Source organism: Gossypium hirsutum, chromosome A10 (genome assembly GCF_007990345.1).
Source record: "Gossypium hirsutum isolate 1008001.06 chromosome A10, Gossypium_hirsutum_v2.1, whole genome shotgun sequence".
NCBI lineage: Eukaryota > Viridiplantae > Streptophyta > Magnoliopsida > Malvales > Malvaceae > Gossypium > Gossypium hirsutum.
This window is the reverse complement of record NC_053433.1, coordinates 2200457-2222503: the sequence shown is the minus strand read 5'-3', so window position 1 is coordinate 2222503 and position 22047 is coordinate 2200457. Positions and strand designations below refer to the sequence as shown.

At 36.7% G+C, this 22047-nt stretch overlaps 3 protein-coding genes across 5 annotated transcripts; 1 reads left to right on the top strand and 2 right to left on the bottom strand.

Moving 5' to 3' along the window:
• The first annotated feature begins 1403 nt into the window (after positions 1 to 1403).
• LOC107925132 (mediator of RNA polymerase II transcription subunit 16) lies at positions 1404 to 9980 on the top strand. 3 transcript variants are annotated; one of them, XM_041079501.1, is made up of 16 exons: positions 1414 to 2064; positions 2164 to 2232; positions 2465 to 2553; positions 2888 to 3000; positions 3219 to 3370; positions 3674 to 3759; positions 4037 to 4633; positions 5022 to 5640; positions 5719 to 5798; positions 5930 to 6012; positions 6332 to 6568; positions 6917 to 7088; positions 7251 to 7756; positions 7934 to 8110; positions 8421 to 8798; positions 9417 to 9980. In XM_041079501.1, the coding sequence occupies exons 1-16, from the start codon at positions 1778 to 1780 to the stop codon at positions 9561 to 9563; spliced, it is 3792 nt and encodes a 1263-aa protein (XP_040935435.1). In that variant the 5' UTR covers positions 1414 to 1777; the 3' UTR covers positions 9564 to 9980. The 3 variants fall into 3 exon arrangements, with proteins under 3 accessions (XP_040935436.1, XP_040935435.1, XP_016711197.2); XM_016855708.2 differs by having other exon boundaries at positions 1416 to 2064; positions 3219 to 3320; positions 3669 to 3759; XM_041079502.1 differs by lacking the exons at positions 8421 to 8798; positions 9417 to 9980 and having other exon boundaries at positions 1404 to 2064; positions 7835 to 8027.
• Positions 9981 to 10598: 618 nt separating this feature from the next.
• Positions 10599 to 13583, bottom strand: LOC107925236 (clathrin light chain 1). The gene is made up of 3 exons (XM_016855879.2): positions 13040 to 13583; positions 11466 to 11619; positions 10599 to 11367 (listed from the first exon to the last, which is right to left on the bottom strand). Exons 1-3 carry the CDS (start codon positions 13432 to 13434, stop codon positions 10879 to 10881), a joined length of 1038 nt encoding a protein of 345 aa, XP_016711368.1. The 5' UTR covers positions 13435 to 13583; the 3' UTR covers positions 10599 to 10878.
• A 1006-nt stretch (positions 13584 to 14589) lies between these two features.
• On the bottom strand, positions 14590 to 21735 carry LOC107925203 (RNA polymerase II C-terminal domain phosphatase-like 1). Its single transcript, XM_016855819.2, has 17 exons — positions 21006 to 21735; positions 19690 to 20160; positions 19257 to 19467; positions 18983 to 19140; positions 18839 to 18909; positions 18601 to 18706; positions 18386 to 18469; positions 17621 to 18202; positions 17440 to 17503; positions 17060 to 17190; positions 16885 to 16938; positions 16688 to 16784; positions 16035 to 16270; positions 15851 to 15934; positions 15555 to 15620; positions 15379 to 15452; positions 14590 to 15285 (listed from the first exon to the last, which is right to left on the bottom strand). The coding sequence occupies exons 1-17, from the start codon at positions 21327 to 21329 to the stop codon at positions 15177 to 15179; spliced, it is 2922 nt and encodes a 973-aa protein (XP_016711308.2). The 5' UTR covers positions 21330 to 21735; the 3' UTR covers positions 14590 to 15176.
• Positions 21736 to 22047: the final 312 nt, after the last annotated feature.

The window sequence follows — 22047 nt, the reverse complement described above, 5'->3', positions numbered from 1 at the left end:
TATATAATTGCATAAAATTAAAATTCATATGTTATATTACAAATTAAATAAATATTAAATCTATTTATACTTTTAGTCCCTCTACTGTAATGAATTTGGGATTTAATTCATTCATTCTGGTATAATTAGTTACTTTACTTTGTTATTATCATATCTAAATAGATAATATAGTTAGTTATTACTATTAAAGTGATGACATGAAAATTCATTTCACTGTTATTCGATCACATAATCAAGGCCAAATGGAAATTTTGTCAATCATATTTAACTAAAAATAAATTTACATGTCAACCAACCTTCTAATGTTGCTTATAAAAAATCACGTGATCAGTTTAATAGTAACAATTAACAATGTTGTCAATTTGGTGATACTAATAATCATAATTAAATTATTAAAATCTATGTATATTTTTGAAATTTATTCTAAAAATAAATAAAAAAATGATTAGAGCTCTGATGTATGACGAAAAGTTTCAAAGAATTTAATCAATTTACGTTTGATGACATTTTCAATGTGCTAAAATTTATTTACTTTTTAAATTATTGAAATATATGAAATTTGATTCTATTTGAATAATATTTTTTTTGTAATTTAAGATTACATTTGGAGGAAAATATTTATAGTAAATCGAAATTTTAATTAACAGTTTTAGGGTAACTTACATTTAACGTCATTAATATGTTAGTAAATTTATGTTTTGATCACTTAATTTTAAGAAGTTACAAAATGGTCCTTGAATTATTTAAAAGTTTTCAATTAAATCAATGAACTATTAAAATCATTATTGTATGACCTTTTTTGTTTGTACTGTCTGCACCATTTGAAAGTTCTCATTCTCTTTTATTTTATAGTTCATTTTATTTTTCATTAAACAACTTTGAACATCATGAATCTGCAAACTAAAACTTAAGCAATTTTCTTCTCCTATTTTGATAATGATTGTTAGATCAACTTAAATTTAAAGTATGTTTATCTACTCGTCGATGAATACTAATCTACTAGACTGATCATTAAATCATTGCTTGGAGCTCATTATTTATACTTTAAAAAAAAATTAACACAACTTAATAACTTAAATAAAAACTTTCAAATAATTTAATGAATTAAATTAAACTTTTCAATAATTTAATAATCATTTTTTAAAATCAAGCCATCAAAATATTTACTTATTAATAGTTTATTTAAGTTATAATGCTAAATAACCTCCTTTTACGGTACACAACATTTGAAGAAAAAGACAAGATTCTTTTAAAATGGAAACCCAAATTATTTGGGCAAATATCAGAGCCGCCACCCACCCACCACTTGGATCCAATCCAAACTCATATTAACCCCTCACTTAACTCGCATATTTCACTAAACCATCAATCCGAACCAAGCAAGATTTCTCAGCCCCCAATTAACCCCCCGCCACCGCCACGGCTCCCGCCCCCCTCCGGCAACCCCATCAACGTCCGATCCCACCTTTTCACTGTTACTAAATTTTCCCTTCCCACGCCCAAAATTCACATTTCCACTCTCACAAAAAAATAAAAAGAAAGAAATTACCTTTGCCCTTAAAAAAAAAACACACTTTTAAGTCTCAAATCGCACTAACCCCACTAAAAAAGAACACTCAACTCACTTTTCTCTCTCTCTACAGTGCTACCTGTCGCCTTCAATTGCGACTTTTGCACCACTCCGCTTGCATTTTTTTCTCTTTCTCTCTCTTCCATTTTTTCATCTTTTTTATATAAATATAAAGATTTAGGGTTTTGTTTTATTTTCTTCTTCGATATGAATCAACAGCCAGGGTTGGGCGATAACAAGGAATCAGAGGAAGAGCCCGTGGCCCAGCCGGTTGATTCTGCCGTTAAGCTGGGCTTGGAGAAACCGGTTGGTTCTGAACCGGTTTCTGGTGTCGGAGAAGACGAAGTTTTTGTCGCTTCGTCGGGTAAAAGTGAAGATACTGTGATGGAAGAGGATCCGGTTAATCCAGCTATCGTGTTTTGTATTTGGTTGAAACAACCGAAGTCTAATTTGCGGTATAAAATGAGAGTACCTGAATTGTGCCGCAATTTTAGGTTAGTTTTTTTTAGTTCAATTCATAGTCAACTCTGCAATTCACTTGTTTTTTTTTTCTCGATTGGTTTGTTTATTACGTTGTTGTTTTTTTGTTTCAGTGCTGTTGCTTGGTGTGGGAAATTGAATGCTATTGCTTGTGCGACTGAAACTTGTGCTAGGATTCCGAGGATAGTTGTTTTTTTATAATTGTTTCTTCTACTTCCAAGTGACGTTGCTAATGTTTATCTTTGTAGAATGATAAATTCCTCGTAGATTCTATTTCTACTATATTTCATCATACAAGTGAATTGTAGAATTATTGGGAATTCAAGTTTCTCAGGAACACTAAAGTTGTGAAAGTCAGTTATTCTATACACCTTTTTAAAATTAAAACTCATTTAGTGTTTTATTTATTTGTAGTTCTAATGCGAATCCACCTTTCTGGATCCCTATACAAATTGTGATCCCAGAGCGTCCTACTGAGTGTGCGGTGTTCAATGTTACAGCAGGTAGCTTAATTTTACATTTTCAGCTCATATAGTTATAGCGCTAAAGTGTTCTCATGAACCTGGCTGAATATCTTGACTTACCTAGTGGTGCCAAGTGCCGATTTCATAGTGTTGGATTTTTTAATTCATCTTTATAGTTATGCAAGGTCTTTGTATAGGTGGAACTTGGAAGTGTGATTATGACTGTGTGCTTCATATCTTTATTTATTTATTTCACATTGCTGTGGTTGTTGTCACTGTCGACATGTCTTCTTAACAATTTTAGCTCTGACAGGTGTAGTAAGTCTGGCGCAATATTGTGTATATGACTGGTTGCTCTGCGCATTTCTTGCAGATTCTCCTCGTGATTCTGTTCAGTTTATTGAATGGTCTCCTACTTCTTGTCCTCGTGCCTTACTGATAGCTAACTTCCATGGGAGGGTAACCATCTGGACTCAGCCATCCCAAGTAAGCTAGCACACTAGATTGTTTCTTTCAGATGCTCAAGTGACCTCCCTTTAAGTTCTTAACATGGCTTTTCTCTATATAATTCCATTTCAGACTTAGTTACAATGGCAGTATTGGTGTTTCCTTAAGTTTTCTGTTATGACATCATTTGGTTTATCTCTTGCTCATTTGTGGCCATAAAATCTTACCCTGGACTAAAATTTGATGTTTAACTGCAGGAGCCTGCCCATCTGGTACGTGATGCTAGCTTCTGGAAGCGTGAGCATGAGTGGCGACAGGATATAGCTGTTGTTACAAAGTGGTTGTCAGGGGTGTCTCCAGTAAGTACTTTACTGCCCACAAAGTTGATTTCTAGAAATGGATATTTGAGGTATGAATTATCGTGTAATTTGGAATTGTGGTGTAATTTTGTTGCTCTTCTTATAAATTGCCTTAAACTTCTCATCCCATGTAGAAATGACAGTGATGGATCTTCTTTCCATCACTAAATCCTTCCAAGTGAAGAAATAAGTTTAAAGGAACATTCTTTATTTTGTTCCCTTATTAACATCCTTGTTTTATTCTTTCAATGGGTACCTTCTGCTCATTTGTTGTCTTTTTTGCCTTTGCTACCATAATGTTAATGATCTGATCGCTTGTGCTATTGATTTATGTATTTTAATAATCAGTATAGGTGGCTTTCGTCAAAATCCAGTAATCCTGCAAACTCAAAATCGACTTTTGAGGAAAAATTTCTTTCTCATCAGTCTCAAAATTCAGGTTTGTAGCTTTTACTCATTAAGTGTTTGAGGTCTTGCTCACAACTTTGTGTTCTATTCATGATTTGTGCAAGAATAAATTTGTAAACATTCTGGATTTGTAAGGTTGGCTGTTTTCCAGGATCATATAGAAGCTATTAGTGTCCTTTGATGATGACCTCATTTGGTCATAACTTGTCATTTGGTCTGCTCTTTCTGTTTTCACATTGAAATCATTATAGAAATTTGGAAGGTACTCATTGCTTGTATGAAAAATGTGTTTTTTTTTTCTTTTACAGCCAGGTGGCCCAATTTTCTGTGTGTTTGTTCCGTCTTCTCTTCAGGATCTGTTCAACTTCATTGGTCCCAGTGGCCCCCTACGCAGGGTAGTGTAGCACGAAAGTGGTTTTGCACAAGCAAGGGAATATTGGGTGCTGGGCCTAGTGGTATCATGGCTGCTGATGCAATAATAACGGACAGTGGTGCCATGCATGTGGCAGGCGTTCCAATTGTAAACCCATCTACTGTCGTTGTCTGGGAGGTTACTCCCGGCACTGGAAATGGATTTCAAGCTACTGCAAAGACGAGCACAAGTAATGGGATCCCACCCTCAGTTAATCCACCCAACTGGGCTGGTTTTGCCCCGTTGGCTGCATATTTATTTAGTTGGCAAGAATATTTGATATCTGAAGCAAAGCAAGGGAAGAAGACAGCAGATCAAGATTTTAATGATGTTGTCTCACTACATTGCTCACCAGTTTCAAATTTCTCAGCATATGTGAGTCCTGAGGCTGCAGCACAATCTGCAGCAACCACTACTTGGGGCTCTGGTGTAACTGCAGTTGCCTTTGATCCAACTCGGGGTGGTTCTGTAATTGCTGTTGTTATTGTTGAGGGTACTTGTCTGATCTTTCAAGTTAATTTGTGTACTTCTTGCTTTTCCTATTAAAAAAGCTTTTTTTTAATGTTTGGTTAAGTTGATATTTCTGATTCTTGGAGAATCTTGCTTGTTGATTAATTTGTTAAGTTATTAGTCGTTATGACGGTATTTTTACTTGTAAATTAGAAAATAAGACTAGATGGGTCATGATTCCGGCCTGTATTGGGACACTTAGGCTGCAACTGAAATAGATCATTGGCATGACAATGATAATTATAGTATACACTTCATTTTGGACTGAATGCTTCTTTGCTGTTGATACCATTGGTTTTTGAATGAGATAGTTCATATTTTACAAGCTGTTAGTCGGTCATCTCTAAATTCTGTCATCTTGCTTATTGCAGGACAATACATGTCCCCATATGATCCAGACGAGGGTCCTACAATCACAGGTTGGAGAGTGCAACGGTGGGAATCATCTCTTCAGTCTGTTGTTCTCCATAATATATTTGGGAACCCTTCTTCCAGTTTCGGTGGGCAGGCACCTAAGCAGACTGTTTGGGTGTCCAAAGTGGATACAAGCATACCACCAACTAATGACTTTAAGTCTCACCAAGCAGCTGCTGCCGGACCAACTTCTGATTCTCGTAAAGCATCTGATTCGAGTTCCGAGAAGTTAAAGAGGGTTAGTTTTGATCCTTTTGATCTACCAAGTGACGTTAGGACCCTTGCTCGAATTGTTTATTCTGCGCATGGTGGAGAGATAGCTATTTCGTTTCTTCGGGGTGGAGTCCACATTTTTTCTGGTCCAAACTTTAGTGCTGTTGATAACTACCAAATTAATGTTGGTTCTGCTATTGCTGCCCCTGCCTTCTCTTCAACAAGCTGTTGTTCTGCTTCTGTTTGGCATGACACTAGCAAGGACCGTACCATGTTGAAGATAATCCGTGTTCTTCCTCCTGCCATTTCAAGTAGTCAAATAAAGGCTAACTCATCAACCTGGGAACGTGCTATTGCGGAGAGGTACCAAATTAGCTAATCTATAAACATGTACTGATTTGATGGATTTTTATAATTACTATTATTAATAACTCGGAGCAGGTTTTGGTGGAGTCTTTTGGTTGGAGTTGATTGGTGGGATGCTGTTGGCTGTACGCAGAGTGCTGCTGAGGATGGCATTGGTAAACAAGCTTTCACTATCTGTTGAAATTTTTTACCTAAGAGCAAGTTATATTTTTCCTTAGCATATTCATTTTGTATCACCACCTAGTCTTACTTGACTTCTGTTTTTGATGTTTATTGTCCTTTTCAGTTTCTCTGAACAGCGTGATTGCTGTCTTAGATGCGGATTTTCACTCTCTCCCTTCTATTCAGCACAGGCAACAGTATGGACCTGTATGTCTTTCGCTAACTTTTTTTTTTGCACTATCTGGTTGGCTGTTGGTTTTTACATTATTAGTTCTAGTTGGTTATTAACTTTGCCAATTATTACATGGTTTAAAGAAAGTGTACCCCAGTGCTTTGAACCTCATCTAATGAGGCTATCATGCTACCAGCTTCGTTGAAATTGACAGCCTAAATATTCTCCTGTCTGTCTAATTCTGCTTCCTTCTTTCATGTTCTATAATATAAATGAGAAGCTTGAAATTTTGAACTTCTCAGTGGTAGTTGTTCAATTTGCTTGAAAGTTCAATATTATCTTTATACTTTGCAGAGTCTGGACAGGATAAAGTGCAGGCTACTGGAAGGTACAAACGCCCAAGAGGTTAGGGCAATGGTTCTAGATATGCAAGCAAGGTTGCTACTGGATATGCTAGGGAAAGGAATTGAATCAGCTTTAGTAAATCCTTCAGCATTAGTATCAGAACCATGGCAGGCATCTGGCGAGACGTTATCCAGCATTGATCCTGAAGCAATGGCTGTTGATCCGGCTCTTGTTCAGAGCATTCAGGTCTTGCCTCTATGTTTGACTTACCTGCACATGTAATAAGTCTTTTGTCCTGCTGAAATTGAACTTTTGAAATAAAATATATTCACTGTCCATTCTTTTGATGTTGCTTCTTTATTTTTTACCTTTGTTTCATTCATAAGTTTAGCAACTTTCTTATGTGCAGCATGAGGGTATATGGTTGCTCTTGGATCATGTTGTTAGACTAGTGACTATTCCCCACATAAGCAGTTCACATCTTGGCATATGAAAATATTCTTATATGTTCTACCACTAGCGTTTTCTTTCAGCAGAGAGTTCAGCCTTTTTTTTTGTTAGCTTTATATGCACTATTGTTGATGCAATATGCAGGCTTATGTTGATGCTGTTCTGGATCTGGCTTCACATTTTATTACACGCTTGCGTCGTTATGCAAGTTTCTGCCGCACATTGGCTAGCCATGCTGTTACTGCAGGTACTGGTAGCAATCGCAATATGGTAACAAGTCCTACCCAAAGTTCAGCAACTCCAGCAACTAGTCAGGGTCAGTAGCAATTTCTTTTGACATTGAAAATTGCTTTTCTTTTTCTTTTTGCTTTATTGGGTGATGCTGAAGAACTTCGTGTCTGTTACCCTTCTTGATTTGTACCTTTGAAATTGCTATATTTATATGCCTAAGTCACAGCAAGAAACCCATGTTTTACAGCTGGTCAAAGTGGCACGACAAGTTCGACTGGAAGCACACAGATGCAAGCTTGGGTACAGGGTGCTATTGCTAAGATTAGTGGCTCAACTGACGGAGTTTCCACTTCAACTCCGAACACCATAAGTGGCCCCTCGTCCTTTATGCCAATAAGCATTAATACAGGAACTTTCCCTGGAACACCCGCTGTTAGGCTTATTGGGGATTGCCATTTTCTTCATAGACTATGTCAACTTTTACTTTTCTGCTTTTTCTTTCGGCGAGCTCTACAGCCTCGCTATGCACAAAGAAATACTGATGCAAATCCACAAAAAAATCAGCCTGGGGCTCCTGGGAAAATGGAGGAGGTCAATTCTATTGCTGCTAAGCCAACAACCATGACTAGACCTGATGAAGCCCAGGGAGCACGAGCTGGGCAATTAGTACCTGGAGCTAAAGGTGCTGAGGAAGGTCATAGGACAGGAAAGATAGGTTCTGGGAATGCTGGTCAAGGATACACGTTTGAGGAGGTAGTTACTGTGTATTTTTATTGCTACCATTACCACTACCATCACTAGTAATTATGTTATGTGAATTTTTTTCTTTAGGAACTGTGTTCAGGGGTCCCAAGTAATATTTAGGACTATGCTGAAATGGCAGACTGGGTTGATAACTTGATATAATAAACCTCATATGTTGCTCTGCAGGTAAAGGTTCTTTTCCTTATTCTTATGGATCTCTGTAGGCGTACCTCTGGTCTACCACACCCGTTACCAGTTTCTCAGGTGGGAAGCAGCAGCATCCAGGTGCGGTTGCATTATATTGATGGAAATTATACGGTATTGCCTGAGGTGGTAGAAGCATCCCTTGGCCCACATATGCAGGTAGGCAAATTTCATCCAAGTTTATGAGACCTAGTTGCATAATCTAGCTAATAAAAGTTAGGCAACAAAAAAATAATGTAAGTCATGATTTGCATCTTTGTAGTTAGTGAGATGTACTGATAAAAGCAAATAATATGGGTATCTAATCGGTCTGTTTGTCGATTCTTCTGAATCTATGGAGTGCATTCTAGATATTGTGCTAATGAAAGCAGTTTCAATTAGCATAAGGGAATCTCCTACACTTTGATGTTCTAATTGTTTGAGTTCCAGATTCCTTTTAATTTCCATTATGTTTCTGAATTGTCTGCAGAACATGCCTCGGCCTAGGGGTGCAGATGCTGCTGGTCTGTTACTGCGAGAGTTAGAATTACATCCCTCATCTGAAGAGTGGCACAGACGGAATATGTTTGGTGGTCCATGGTCAGATCTGGAGGACATGAGCCCGGGAGATGATATTCCCAGGCTAAGCAATTCGATTGATATGCCTGATACAAGCTCAATGGAAAGTTCTAACGTCCATTACGGAGTACAAACCCTCTGGCCAAGGAAGCGTCGGCTGTCTGAAAGAGATGCAGCATTTGGCTTAAACACTTCTGTTGGCCTGGGTGCATATCTCGGTATAATGGGATCTCGACGAGATGTTGTGACTGCTGTGTGGAAGACTGGTCTTGAAGGTGTTTGGTACAAGGTTTGAGAATTTTCTTAAACATTTACTCTTTTAACTTCTGTGTTTGTCTTTGTCAGTTCTTGTTGTAGGATCACCTCGTATTTAATTCCTATCAGTTGGAACTGGGAGATTTCTTTTCCCTGTTTTATCAATAAAAAGCATTTAGTTTATATAGCACTTTTAAGTTTACAAGAGGTTGAGTGGTGCTTGGTATTTGCTTGCCTCTGTGAACAATCAAAAAGTAAATTGTTTCATTTCTTGTGCTCATATGGTCTGCTGGTCGTCCTGCCATTTTATCGTGTGAAATAAATGCTTCTGGCTTTGACTTTAACTGTAGATCTTCTTGTTGGAGAGTTTCTTTCACTCATAAGATTTGAAATGTTATGACTCCAAATATTGTTGGTGTCAAATAGAATTAGGATGTAACAGTGCTTAGAATGGTGCATGGAAGGACAATGTATTTTATGTAAAACGCACGCATCCAGAGATTTTAATTGAACGCTATGGTCTTTTTGTCGACCATGACACTAGTGTCGGGCTGAAATATGTCATTTTGATATATGATTTTCCTTGTTTGTTTGGAACTCTCTCTGATGAACTTCCTATTGATAACATATCTATTGGTTTTATATCATGCAGTGCATGAGATGTTTGCGACAAACTTCAGCTTTTGCTTCGGCTGATTCGACCCACCAACCTAGTCAAAATGAACGGGTGAGTTGGTGGATCAGTCGTTGGGCCTATGGATGTCCGATGTGCGGCGGACCTTGGGTTCGAGTTGTATAGAAGCCGCCAGGGTGAATGTCGATTATGTATTTGTTGTCAGGGGCTCACTTCGGTTCCTCTTTTCGATGTACGGGTATGTACTTTTTGGAAGCTTTACAAGTTGCTGCAGGTTTAAAGCTTAAACATAGGAAACAAATGATTGGCTTTTTTAACACTAGAACCTGTTTCTGTATAAAATTTGTTGATAAAATAATTTGTTAGGTTACTTTTTTATTTTAACAAACGTTAACTAAGAACATTGATTTTTAAGGGGGTGAGAAATGAGAAGAATATGGGTAGGTGTAATAGTTTCCTTTTGTTCTAGATGATTGTAGTTGTAAGACAGGTAGACATTGTATGAATGTAGAGCAGTGTTCAGGTCTAATTTCATATTGTACTTTTCTTGTCAATATATGGGTAGGTGTAATAGTTTCCTTTTGTTTCTGTTTTTATTGAATTTTAGCATTGGATTCTTATTTTTATTTTGGAAATATGTACTTCAATAAGATCTCGTTATTGAAATAAAAGGTTGTTTGAACTGAATTGGCAAATCAGATCAGGATATCGATCCATAAAAGGGCATTGAATTTGATTAACCTAATAATCGATACTAACCAGTTCAACTGAGCAATTTTTAATATACATTTTTTATTTTAGTTGGACCAGTAAAAACCTTGCAATGAAGTTGTTATCGCTAGCGACAAGCTTGGTAAATAAAAAATGCTTGCCTTGTGTGGTTATTTATTGGTACCTTAATTTGTAAAAATGTACAAAAATAAAAATTAGAAATACATAATATTTTTCCTTTAAAGTTCTTATATAAGATTTTTTTTAAAACAACCAATTTCAATATTAAAAAATTATATTAAAATACAGAAACTTCTGTTCTTAATAGCGAAGTTTTTTTTTTTGAGAAAACTAACATATAAGAAGAGTTATTAAATAGGTCATTTTTATGATATTTTAAGCACAATCATCGATAAAACCACGATTACGATGCTTTAAACACAATCAAAGATAAAACCACGAAAATGATAATAAGCAAAGCGCAGATTATAGACAAATTTTGTAACTTTGCAAGCAACATAATAAGTCCACAAAGTCAATTCAACAAGCAAAATAAAACGATCACAGTTGACGTCCAATCTCTTGAAATGTTTAAAAAAAAAAAACAAAAAACTAATTAGGAATAGTACTTGTGTATGTAACTAATGGTACTAAATCCTTCCCAGGAAAATACCATGGTAATAGGCAATGCAATTTGAAATCGAAACCTTGAGCAAAAACAAAAAAGAATAGGGCAAGGAAACAACCATGGTAAATGTGTTGTAAGCAATTAGGCTGCTGTTGCCTCTGGTTCCGCAACAGTTTGGTCCTTGGTGGGAGCGGTCGTGGCGGCGGCATCTTGTTCAGCGGAGGAATTATTAGCAGCAGTGCCAGTGGGGGCGGCGCCATCTTTTGCAGATGAAACGGGTGCCCCTTTCTCTGCAGTTCCATTCGATGCAGCCTTGTCAACGTTTTTCGAGTCTTTTCCATCTTTAGCATCCTTTCCATCTTTAGCGTCCTTTGCTGGAGCAGGTGGAGGTGGAATCATGTGAGGTGGAGGTGAATGCTTCAGCTTCACAAGAATGTGTCGCATTCTTGAAAGATCGGTCGGTTTTCCAGGCTTTGGTCCTTGGACGACAAATACTGACGGTTTCTTTTCTACATCCTTCTTGCCTCTTTTCTCAATGTTAGGGACCTCACGGGGGATGAGTTCTGCTATTGCAGTCCAGTAGTGCTTGTCAGCAGTCTTATGGAACTTTTCTTGGTTAGCCACGTATAGCTGCTCCAAGCCCAAAAAATAATCAAGTGGTGAGATATCATCATATAATTGCATATCGATTGGGCATGGAGAAAAAGAAGATTTGTTCAGAATATTACCTTTTCTCTTTCTCTGTTGTTAGTTTTGTTGGTCTCGATAGTTTTTTCCCGCTTCTCATAGAATGCTCGCTTGTACTCCTCAGCTTCTTCTATAATTTGGTTCCTCAATTCCTTTTCCTTCTTCTCCTTCTCTTCAAGCTGAATGGCATTTTGACTGCAACGACAAAACCAAGATAAGAAATCAAAATTTTTGGATACTAAAAAGCAACAGAGTTTACATATAGAAAGAGAAAAGAAAAGGGTTACCATATACATCTTTTTAGAGGTATTCATGGGTTAAGCTAGATTAAGAAAATTTTACTTCCGCTTGCCATGAAGGCCAGGCCTAAAAGTCCATTTCACTATTTAAAAATATTAAAACATTTTATATTTTTTATTAAATGAACAATAAACTGGGCTGGGCTGGACCAGACTCTGACTAGAAAATCCTTGCTGGTCCGACAATAACGTGACCTTTAAATAGGCCTATAGCTCAACTAGTATAAAGAACACAAGGTAACTCGAAAAAATCAGTACATGTAGAACTGATACTACAATAACTTATTCCAGATAAACCAACAAATATTCTCAAAAAAGACAAAGAATCAATCAAGATGGTCTTTAATTTAGAATAGCAGGCACATTAGTTCATGGATCTTCTTAAGACGAGCAAAAATCAAAATAAAAAAATAAGGAAATTTTGTCATGAATGAATACAGTATAAACCACGAATGTTGAGATCATTATGTGCATTGTCATTGGAATCGAAATCAAAGAGAGGTTCAAAGGAAAGCATTTTAAACATTATATGACTTTATAGATGCGAAAAAATTCTCATATTCAATAAACAAGGTAATTATTGAATGTTTATCCTCAGTAGTAAGTATTATCATTGTGAAATATAGAATTCCACTCCTCATCTCTAATAAACTGGAAGAGAACATGTTTTTTCAACCTACAAGAAATCAAGTTGGAACTATAGACTCACAACCTCATGACTCTGAAACATATTTCTCATATAATGCAAATGCTCTTTCAAAGAAATTAATGCCTAAGTAAAGGTGATCAGTTTATACTTTATTCAGAAAACTATTCAAACATCTCCTGATTGGAAAATTAACGTGGATCTGGATCTTCTAAATCTACTGCCTAATGAGATCATACACGTAATATTCAATAAGTTTCTCCATTTATCCATCACAGCTACTGAACACTTAAGGATTACAACAATCTAAATATCAACCAAGTCTTACATAAGTTGAACAAGAACTTCAATTAATAACAAGAGAGATCAACAAATTTGAACTTCATAAGAAACATAAATGAAACGGAAAATCAAGCTGATTGACGCGATAGTTAAAACCTCGGCAGATCTAGAAACACGAAATGATCATTAACAAATTTGAATTCAAGTTAATCTGAGTTCAACCAATGCAACAACAATTCATAGCTTACTCAAACGCATAGCAGATCTAAGCTGAGAAGCATTGCCAAACCAAAAGAACCAATCAAATCCAAACAAAAAGTGGACAAATCAAGCGATTCAATTTGAAAAAAAAGAAAACAAAAAGAAATTATTACTACTAAGTACTAACCGCCGCCACTCGCGAAGAAGGAAGCCTTCCTCTGGCGCCATCTCAGTAGGAGGAGGAAGCACAGGACCATCAGAACTGAAAACATCGTCGTTTCCACCGCTAAATCCATTCGTTCCGTTTCCGTTTTCCACAGGAATCGTAGTACCGAAAGGAGATTGCGAGTAAGCAGGGGACGGATCGGAAGATCCGAAGCCGAAGATCTCAGGAGAAGAAGCCAAGTGATCCACCGCCACATCACCACCGTCGGCCGGGAATTGCTGATTGTCGGTGAAGTTAGAGTAAGAGCCGTAATTGGAATAGCTCTCGTCGTCGTCTACATCGAAAGGATGGTTATTAGGTGCTGCACCTGCATGAACCTCTTCTCCTTCCATTCCGTACGCATCAAAGGAAGCCATCTCTCTCTTTCTCTAAAGAAAATTAAGAGAAAAAGGAATCGAAAATGGAGCCTCTTTTTTTAGCTTACAACAAGAGAGAGAGCTTCCCTTTTTTTTTTTTTTCTTGAACTTTCCTTTTAATTTCTTTATTTTTGACCTTTATATACACCTACAGCTGACGGCCAACCAGGACTTGATTTTTGGTAAGAAAAATAAAATAATATTTGAAATTACTTTTTTATCCCTCTAGTTGAAAATTGAAAGACAGCTAAACGACGCTGTTTCGGGATACTTTTTGCTTTTTTGGTGAACTTGCGTTTTCACTTCAGGAATTAAGTTAACTTCATGCATTATTTATTGGATTAATTTCAACAGGGTCCCTATATTGTGATTCAGATTATAAACTCAACTCCAAATTTAAAAATATTCTAATTAAGTCTTTAAAGTATTAGCTATGACAAGAATTCTTTTGTGAGCTTAGTTGTAAGCTCGCGCATTAAATGTTAAATGTTAAATTGGATTTGATGTAATTACATGGACAACTTGAATTAAACATATTAAAATAAATGACATTTAATTGTTAAATGACAAGACAAAAATTGTTGTATAATTTAAAATGAAATATTTAAACCCATCAAATCTTATGTGGTATAATTTAAAATGAAAAATTATAACAAAATTTTATGGTATTAATAATAAAAAATACCTAATTAATATAACTTAATAGTTTAAAGATATAAATTTAAATTTAAATACCAATTTAATATATTTTTAATATATTTGGAGAATATACGGTACAATTAATTTTTTTCTTTTCAAAATCTAACTCGATAATGAATCCAGTTAGGTTGGATAATTAGATTTTCTTTATTTCTTTTATATATTCTTTAAAAAAATTGTAAAAACCAACATCAATACATTACACAATCTTTTTAAAACTAATCAAACCGATTAAATCATCAATTCACTGATTCGACTTACTGGTTAAAAAATTATTAGAAATTCAAAAATAAAAATAAAAATTTCAACCAATTTATACCGATTCTTAATTCAACCAGTTTAATGTCATTCTCCGAACCAATATCCCGACCCATCCAACCGACTGGTCCGATCCATTCTAAACATCATTGAGATTAAGCAACTGACATAAAATGATAGAAAAGGCAAACTCGTGGATGATCAAAATTGTAAATACATCAGCAGCTGTGTGTACTGAAAGCAAATTTCACCAATTTCATGACTACGGTTTCGTAGAGTAATAATTTTCTCATGGATTGACACAATTTATATGTAGCAATCAAACCCAGTTAGGCCACAGCTCTGGACCCTATGGTTAAAAAAAACAGGGAAACATTGGCTATAGTTAGTAAACGATGTTGACTGTTGTTGAATCTTACATAGCAACAAGCTCAACCTTGTCTTCCTTTTTCTTAAGCGCTCAAGTCCCGAATTAACCGAGTTCCACCGTGAATTTGGCGTTCTCCCTTTTGCCACCTTGTTTGAAACCGAATGAATGTCTATCCCCATGAAAGGATAGCATGGTGAATAAAAAGCCTCGGTTACCCTGATAAAAACATCTCATCTTTTGGGCTTCAGACATGTCATATGCAAGAAACACTCGAAGTTTTTAACAGTCAACGTGGGTTGCAGGTCTTGATGGCCTTCACCCGTTGTAGACTTGTAGTCCATATTGCGTACTGTACAGATGTCACAACAATTGCTACACTATAAAATGAGGAAAAATCTACCATATCGAGGTGTCTTCAAGGAACCGGAGGAGCATTCTTGTGATATCTACCAGAAGAGGGCATCCGGTGTATAACACGTGGGAACTCAGGCTTTAGGCGTTTAGTTGGCATATCTTGCAATGACCTTGTCCATATATAACATATGATGCACCAAATAAGAAAATGTAAATGAAGCAACAATGGTTTTTCTTTTCCCTACGAGTAAAAGATCATGTACCTTGGAGAACCTTGACGTTTCTGAGTAAATGGACCGAGCATTGATCTTAGACTTCCGAGGGCCTTTTCAGCAGCCTAGGGGGGAGATAAAAGAGCCCAGTCAGCAAAAATTATTATACAGTAAGAAATAATGTCACACAAAAGAAAATTCTGAATATAACAGAACAAAAGGTATACCTGCATCTTAGCCTCTTCCCATGTGAAACCAGTCCCTTTTCCTAAAACCTGCCCATCTACTTCAACCTAAAACATAAATAGGAGTAGACACGTTATTGAGTGAAAGGTAACTAAATATTATTAAAAAGTCCTCATCGTTTCTTTTAATGCCACATCAAGTAATGACAGAAGAGTTATATATTAATAGGGATCACCAAGGAATTCAGAGATCACTTAGTTCAAGTTGATGGTCTTCAACATCATTTTTTGTTGTTTCATTGTCCCTCATTATAAAAGAAGATTTGTTAAATGCAAACCTGTGCGTATACTTCATCTTTCTGCAATGTATTAGATGCAGGAGGCTGTGCTTGAAAAACTACCCCAAGGCCCTCCATCATGCACTGTAGACAAACCACATATTATCAGTCCAACCTAGGGACTATATTAGTGCAAGTTACCAAACTTAAAGACTTAAAAGCTAACAAGTTAATGAGATCTTACTAGTTCTTTAAGTGCAGTGACTGAACCCATAGATCTCCTGGAGCCTTCTAGCCTTGGATCAAGAAGCCTAGATGGTTCCGGTGCATTTGAAAATGGCATAGATTCCTCTTTAGAGGATTGCTGGTTCCCATACAAATTCAAATTACCAGGAAAGCCATTCTCATTTGTGTTGGCCGACCTACTTAAATCCCCTTGTGCAGACCCAGTATCAGGCTTAATTCGTGACAAATATGTATCTGTTTATTATAAGATAGTCAGAATCGCTCCAAAAGAACACCATGAGAAGAGAGACTGAATGAATCAACAGACAGCAAGAAAGAAACATGCCAGAAACAAAATCAACTCAACATAGACTTAACCACAAGCCTGGAAAACTCACAATCTGGTGACAAGAATTCTCTAACAGAAAAGTTCTATTTAGCTAGGCAAAGCTGCCCATCAAGCAATTTTCTTCTAGATTATTACCGCAAGTTTCTATAACATTGGCCTAATGCATGATTTAAGGTAAAGAAAAAAGTGAAATGCATTGCTCTTACTGCTGGAAAAAATATACATAATATGCATTTTGCCCTTTCACTGTCTACCCTCTTTGTATCCAGTTTATATCATAGAAGTTCAGCAAAGCAGACAATAAAAATAGGAAGATATATTACTAGCTAAGCTTTTTATAGAATCCTCTGCAGCCTGACGTTGCGCTTCTCTTCTTGTTCTCCCAGTACCTTCACCAACTTTCTCCCCAGCAAACCAAGCCTACCACAGGCAATAAAGAGGATAAGCAAAGGAGGATGTCTCCATCTCAGATTCTGAGACACCAAATGAAAACAAACCCAAAAATAATAATTTTATATACCTCAATGGAGAATTGCAGGTCCATGCTAGCAACCAAAGCTGGTCTGAATTCCACCTACAAGTTTTAGAAACAAATTTTATAAGCAGTAGAAACATGGCCAAACAAGATAAAACCATATAATATTGTAACATAAACATTATGACCTAACTCATACTAGAAATTACTTCCAAATTACCTTGGCTCCGCACTTCATGGCAATATCTTGAAAAACTCCGGCCGGAGTTTCTCCATTTGGAATAGTTCGTCCAGATTCAAAGTCAAGATCCTTATGACTAGAAGATGATCGACCAAGGGGCATCTCCTCACCTTCAAAATGTAGAACATTCCAATATAACAAAATCAAACAACTATAATACATCAACATAGCAACCAGGGTCATTAAAACTAAACAAACAGAAAAAATAAAAATGACAGAAACACCTCATCCTGCTCAAAAACTTATACCAATTACATATCAGATATCTGGAATTTAAAGTAAGATGAAACCTCAAGAGTACAAACAATAACAAGAAACTTCACATTCATTTCAATGCGCAATTAATTGCTTCAGCTAACCTGGAAAAGAATGATAACTAGACGGTGTATGGTTTAACCCCAGACGATCATCTCTATGAAGTGCCTGCAAATGAATTATGCTCTAAGATAACTATGTTTCAGCAATGAGAGATAACTTTAACCTCCCACTTTAGCATAAAAATCATGGCTTCATGCCATGCCACCACAAAGAACCAATTACCTCTTTTGGTAATCTTTGATTTTCACGAAGAAGTCTATCTGATGGACTAGAACTCTCAACCTTAGGGAAAAAAGGAGGACCCCGATGCTTCTCCATATGCATTCGCTCAGGATCTAAAGGAAATTCTTTGGGAACTGCCCGGTTCAGTTGCCGTGGGCTCATCTCCTCATCAGAAGAAAACCAACTTGCACGTGATTGAGCACGTGAAACTGGAACTTGCATTGCAGGTCTCGCAGGGGGAAATGCAGGTTCAGGTGGTGTGTGATCTCTGGTATCTTGCCCATGTTGCAATATCAGAAGCCTCCTCCTTGTATCAGGATCCAATTCTGATTCTGGAACCTCACCTTCTTCTCTAGCCGGGGAACTTTGCAAGCTTGGTTCTGGGGAAACAACAGGAGCCACTGGTTTAATCACTTGTGCTGCCTGAGGAAACTGCATGTTCGGATATGATGCCATTGATGACTGAACTGCCGACAATGGAACTGAACTAGAAGATGGCATGGTGAACTGAAGAGAAGAAGCCAGCCTTGGATCTAGGTTAATGCTTGCTGAAGAAACTGTTGAGGCTGCTGAAATTGCCTCCTGGATGAAACAAGCAAACTAAAATGAAAAATTTTATAAATTCAATTCACACAGATCACCTCCATAAGTAACAATTACTCTAAAATCAGAACTCGCTACCTAATCACAGTACACTGGAGAAAACAAGAACAAATTATATAAGCCCAGTTGCATGGATCCAAAGAAACTAAGGATGTCAATTACCTTCAGTCTTCTTTCAACCTCAGCATCTGCCATGCCATCAAATATAGGTGGATCTTTATTTGCTGTCGAAGCAGAAGTGTCATCCTGAGAGGCATGGCAAATTTAGTAATAAACAAGGAACAAAGTAGCCATATCAAAAGGTCCAAAACAATTTATAACCCATAAATATAACAAGCAAGACCAGAGAAATTAAGGAAAAAGGCGTCATGACTAACCTCAGAGACCAAATAGTTGCCCACATCAGGAGGCGAAGGAATATCTTTAATATCATCTTCATATGAAATTTCAGGAATTTTTTGCAGAAGGCCTTCATCAAATTCTCTGTTATCAATTCCTAGGGTTATTTAATGCAAATTTTGGAAGGCATAAACAAATAAGAGCAATTGAATTAAATTGCTCAATTTTAGGTTACAAGACTGACAAGGTCATGCAATGTAAGGTTAGTGTTATTACCTGAAAAAACCACCTCTAACATTGCAGGCAACATTTCTCGCAACGCACAAAACTGGAATAGTATTATTTGCCTGCAACATATAGAGTTGCAATAAGTGCATGCTACAAAAAAAGATGTTGAAGCCAATTTCTGATTGTGCATACCTCAGCTTGAGGAGCAAAATATGGAGCGAATGCAGGAACAACGTGCACACGAGGCTGATCCTTCTCATCCCAAACTTTTAAGCGATCATCAATAACCAATGCCATTTTGGGATGGCATATGCCATCTTGAAAGACATTGAATAATGATTTCCTCAAACCTATCATACAAAAACTTAATTAGTACAAAACTACCAAGTAGTGGAACATTTAGGACAGAAAGCAACTCAAATTGCAAGCCATGCATGTAAATCAGCTCTACCAATTACTAGCTTACCAGACTTGACACAGACAATACGATCCAACAATTCTTTTGAATTTATCAAATTTGACTCAGGATCAAGAAGTCTCCACATTTCCAAAGCATAATCTCTTTCAGCCATTGTACAAACATAAACCTCAAACCGTTTACGCCCTCTTGCAGTCAAGTAGCTTCGCAGATCCTCCCATGCAGGTCTCAGTCTCACAAGAACACTAGTATCACGAATCTATAGGAAAATATAGAGTCAATAATGCAATATATAATCGACAATAACCATGAAAGAACATGCAAAATCACTCTCTAAATGATTAACTGCATAAAATCCAAAGATTCCAACAGTTCCTCGTTTATGGGATGGAACAGAGAAGCATTTAACCATAGCAGATGCAAGAAAAGAACAATTGAACAATATGCAATAGATCTTTACAGGAATTGGCAAATTCTATACCTGTGGATTGATGCGTGTCAAAATAATGTTTTTCTCTTGTAATCGAATGAGTGGTCGAATAATAGGTTGGTGATTATCAGACAAGGGTTGAACAATCTCAGACTGAACCTTAATCACCTTCCCATTTTCAACAACTTGATCATTCTCTGCGTATTGCTTTAATACGGCTTTATCATCTTGATAACGCTTAATCTCGGCCATCATACCTGCAGCACGTTGTGGATCAACCTCGGTGTTCATCTTTCGCTGCAAAGCCTCTATTCTGTCCTCAAATGATCGCATTGTATTTGCAACAACTAGAGTTTCATCCAGATCGAATACAATTCCTAAACATCTTAGGTTCAACATGACAAGACAAGAATCATAGAGTCCCCTTGCAACATTGAATCCCCAGAAACAGGGCCTATCGCTATTCCTAGAATACATTGCAACCAAATGGAGCTCACAATCTCCCATAGGCATTACTGCAGTCTGGAAGCACCAAATAACATCACCATCAATTCTCAAAAAATTTTGATTAAGGAAAACAAAACATCATCTGATAACAAAAAGAAGTAGCATTAACTGTCGTAAAAGTTTTCACTCAGAAATTGTAAGAACCATTCAAATTAAGCTCATTCACAAAGCCCAAACTCTGTTAATGATACCAGGCTAGTAGCTACAATACAAGACTTTTGCCCATAAATATCTAAAGGTGTACCTAGGGACCTCCCATCGTATGGTACCCACCTTAGAAAATTCAGGGATATGGCTTCAAACAGCTGAGCTCAAGTTTTCTGGGCAGTTCAAAAGAAGACTTCAAGACTTAACGTTTTTATGGTACATGCAATTCATGGATTCACTCTAAAATTGTCAAGAAATTAATATTCTAGAAAATCATAATTCCCAAAAAAACCAGTTCATATTTCCTGCTTCTGGACTAAAAATATAGAGTTTCAACAAGTCACCAAGGATTAGGTCATCAGCAACTTCCCCAAAATTGTCAAAAAATCTCACAGTTCAGAAGTTCATGCATTTTCAGTTCATACAGTTCTCACAAAATCAAGAGCTACAACTGGTTAAAATTCCCAGTTCTCTAAGTTGATTTTTTTTACAAGGATCTTGGGCTCTGCAAAAAAATCGTCTAAATTTCAAACTGGAGGTCCTGTAAAAATGTCTGTCCAGTAAAGAGTCCAGTATGTTAGTAGTAGCTTATGGGCAATTAGTATTAACTCCTTTTTTAAAACTTATTGTTTGTTTCCCACTTAATTTTAGCTTAGTTGTTTTTTTCTGGGTTTTTTTGTGTTCAAGTTGATGGGCAAATTGGTGGGCTATACCTTGTTGTCTCTGATACATTCGGAGTGCAAAAGATGAAGCGGAGGCGTGTCTTGAAATGAAGATGAGTAGTTGTTGTCCTTTGATGATTCCATTTTGAAGCAAATCCCAGTACTAGTAATGGTATGCAACACTGCCAGTGGTGGACATCTCTCACTGCCTTGCGTCAAATATCCTATCCTGATTTCCTTCATTTCTTCTTCCATCACCGTTATTTTTCCCCCATATTCTTCTTCTTCTTCCCTTAGCTGCTGCTGTTGTGGATAAATCTCAACGTCCCCCAACACTTCATCCCCTCGACACACAACCGATTTGTACATACTCATCACCAGATTCAGATCCTCTCAAAATTTCTCGTCAAATTTATCAAAAACAAAAAGTTTTTACAAAATTGTTTTTCGATCTATTCGATTCTCTTTAGATTTGACCACAAGTTTTTGCCGATTGCAAGTTCAATTGAAGGACCGAAGGAGAAATTTAGGGTTTCTCCTTATTTTTTTGGACCGGATTTGTTCACATAGATCTGTGCTCTTTTGGGGGAGTATTTGATCTCAAAAAATTTGAAAAAAAAAACCTAATAACAGATCTCTTTCTTCTTCGCTTGATTGCTTTGATGATTTCCGATTTTGTATTTCAAATTTTCCCCAAAAAAAAAGTGGCTTTCTTATGGTTTGCTTTTTTCCGTGATGAAGAATTTGAGAAAACCCTAGATCCATTCAATAATATTAAACCATTATAAATTTTAGTGTGAACTGTGAAGGCGTCATTGGCATTGCTGGGTGTGGGGACGGGGAGAGGGACCGAACTTTAATTATCCCTTTTTCTCAAGGGCGTGCACGGGAAAAAAATGACCTAATCGAAGGAGGATGTCAGAGGAAGGACGTAATTAAACAATGTCCAGAACCTTGAAGGACTTGAATGATATTTATGAAATCTTGGATTGGGTTAAAAACCTGTTAGACAGCCGCTTTATATGGCTGCTGTTGACGTTTTTTTATAGATTCGCTTCCGTCTGTTTGCTTTGACCCTTTCCGTTAGTTTAGA

Excerpts from the sequence above, each read along its gene's own strand:
- LOC107925203 (XM_016855819.2), bottom strand. The coding sequence starts at position 21,329 with ATGAGTATGTACAAATCGGTTGTGTGTCGAGGGGATGAAGTGTTGGGG. Across the intron at positions 18,910-18,982 it reads ATTTTGCTCCTCAAGCTGAG|GCAAATAATACTATTCCAGT; the intron begins GTATGCACAATC and ends TATATGTTGCAG. Across the intron at positions 15,453-15,554 it reads GGGAAGAGGCTAAGATGCAG|GCTGCTGAAAAGGCCCTCGG; the intron begins GTATACCTTTTG and ends TCTCCCCCCTAG.
- LOC107925132 (XM_041079501.1), top strand. The coding sequence starts at position 1,778 with ATGAATCAACAGCCAGGGTTGGGCGATAACAAGGAATCAGAGGAAGAG. Across the intron at positions 2,233-2,464 it reads ACTTGTGCTAGGATTCCGAG|TTCTAATGCGAATCCACCTT; the intron begins GATAGTTGTTTT and ends ATTTATTTGTAG. Across the intron at positions 2,554-2,887 it reads GGTGTTCAATGTTACAGCAG|ATTCTCCTCGTGATTCTGTT; the intron begins GTAGCTTAATTT and ends CATTTCTTGCAG.
- LOC107925236 (XM_016855879.2), bottom strand. The coding sequence starts at position 13,434 with ATGGCTTCCTTTGATGCGTACGGAATGGAAGGAGAAGAGGTTCATGCA. Across the intron at positions 11,620-13,039 it reads CTTCTTCGCGAGTGGCGGCG|TCAAAATGCCATTCAGCTTG; the intron begins GTTAGTACTTAG and ends TTGTCGTTGCAG. Across the intron at positions 11,368-11,465 it reads ACAACAGAGAAAGAGAAAAG|CTATACGTGGCTAACCAAGA; the intron begins GTAATATTCTGA and ends GGCTTGGAGCAG.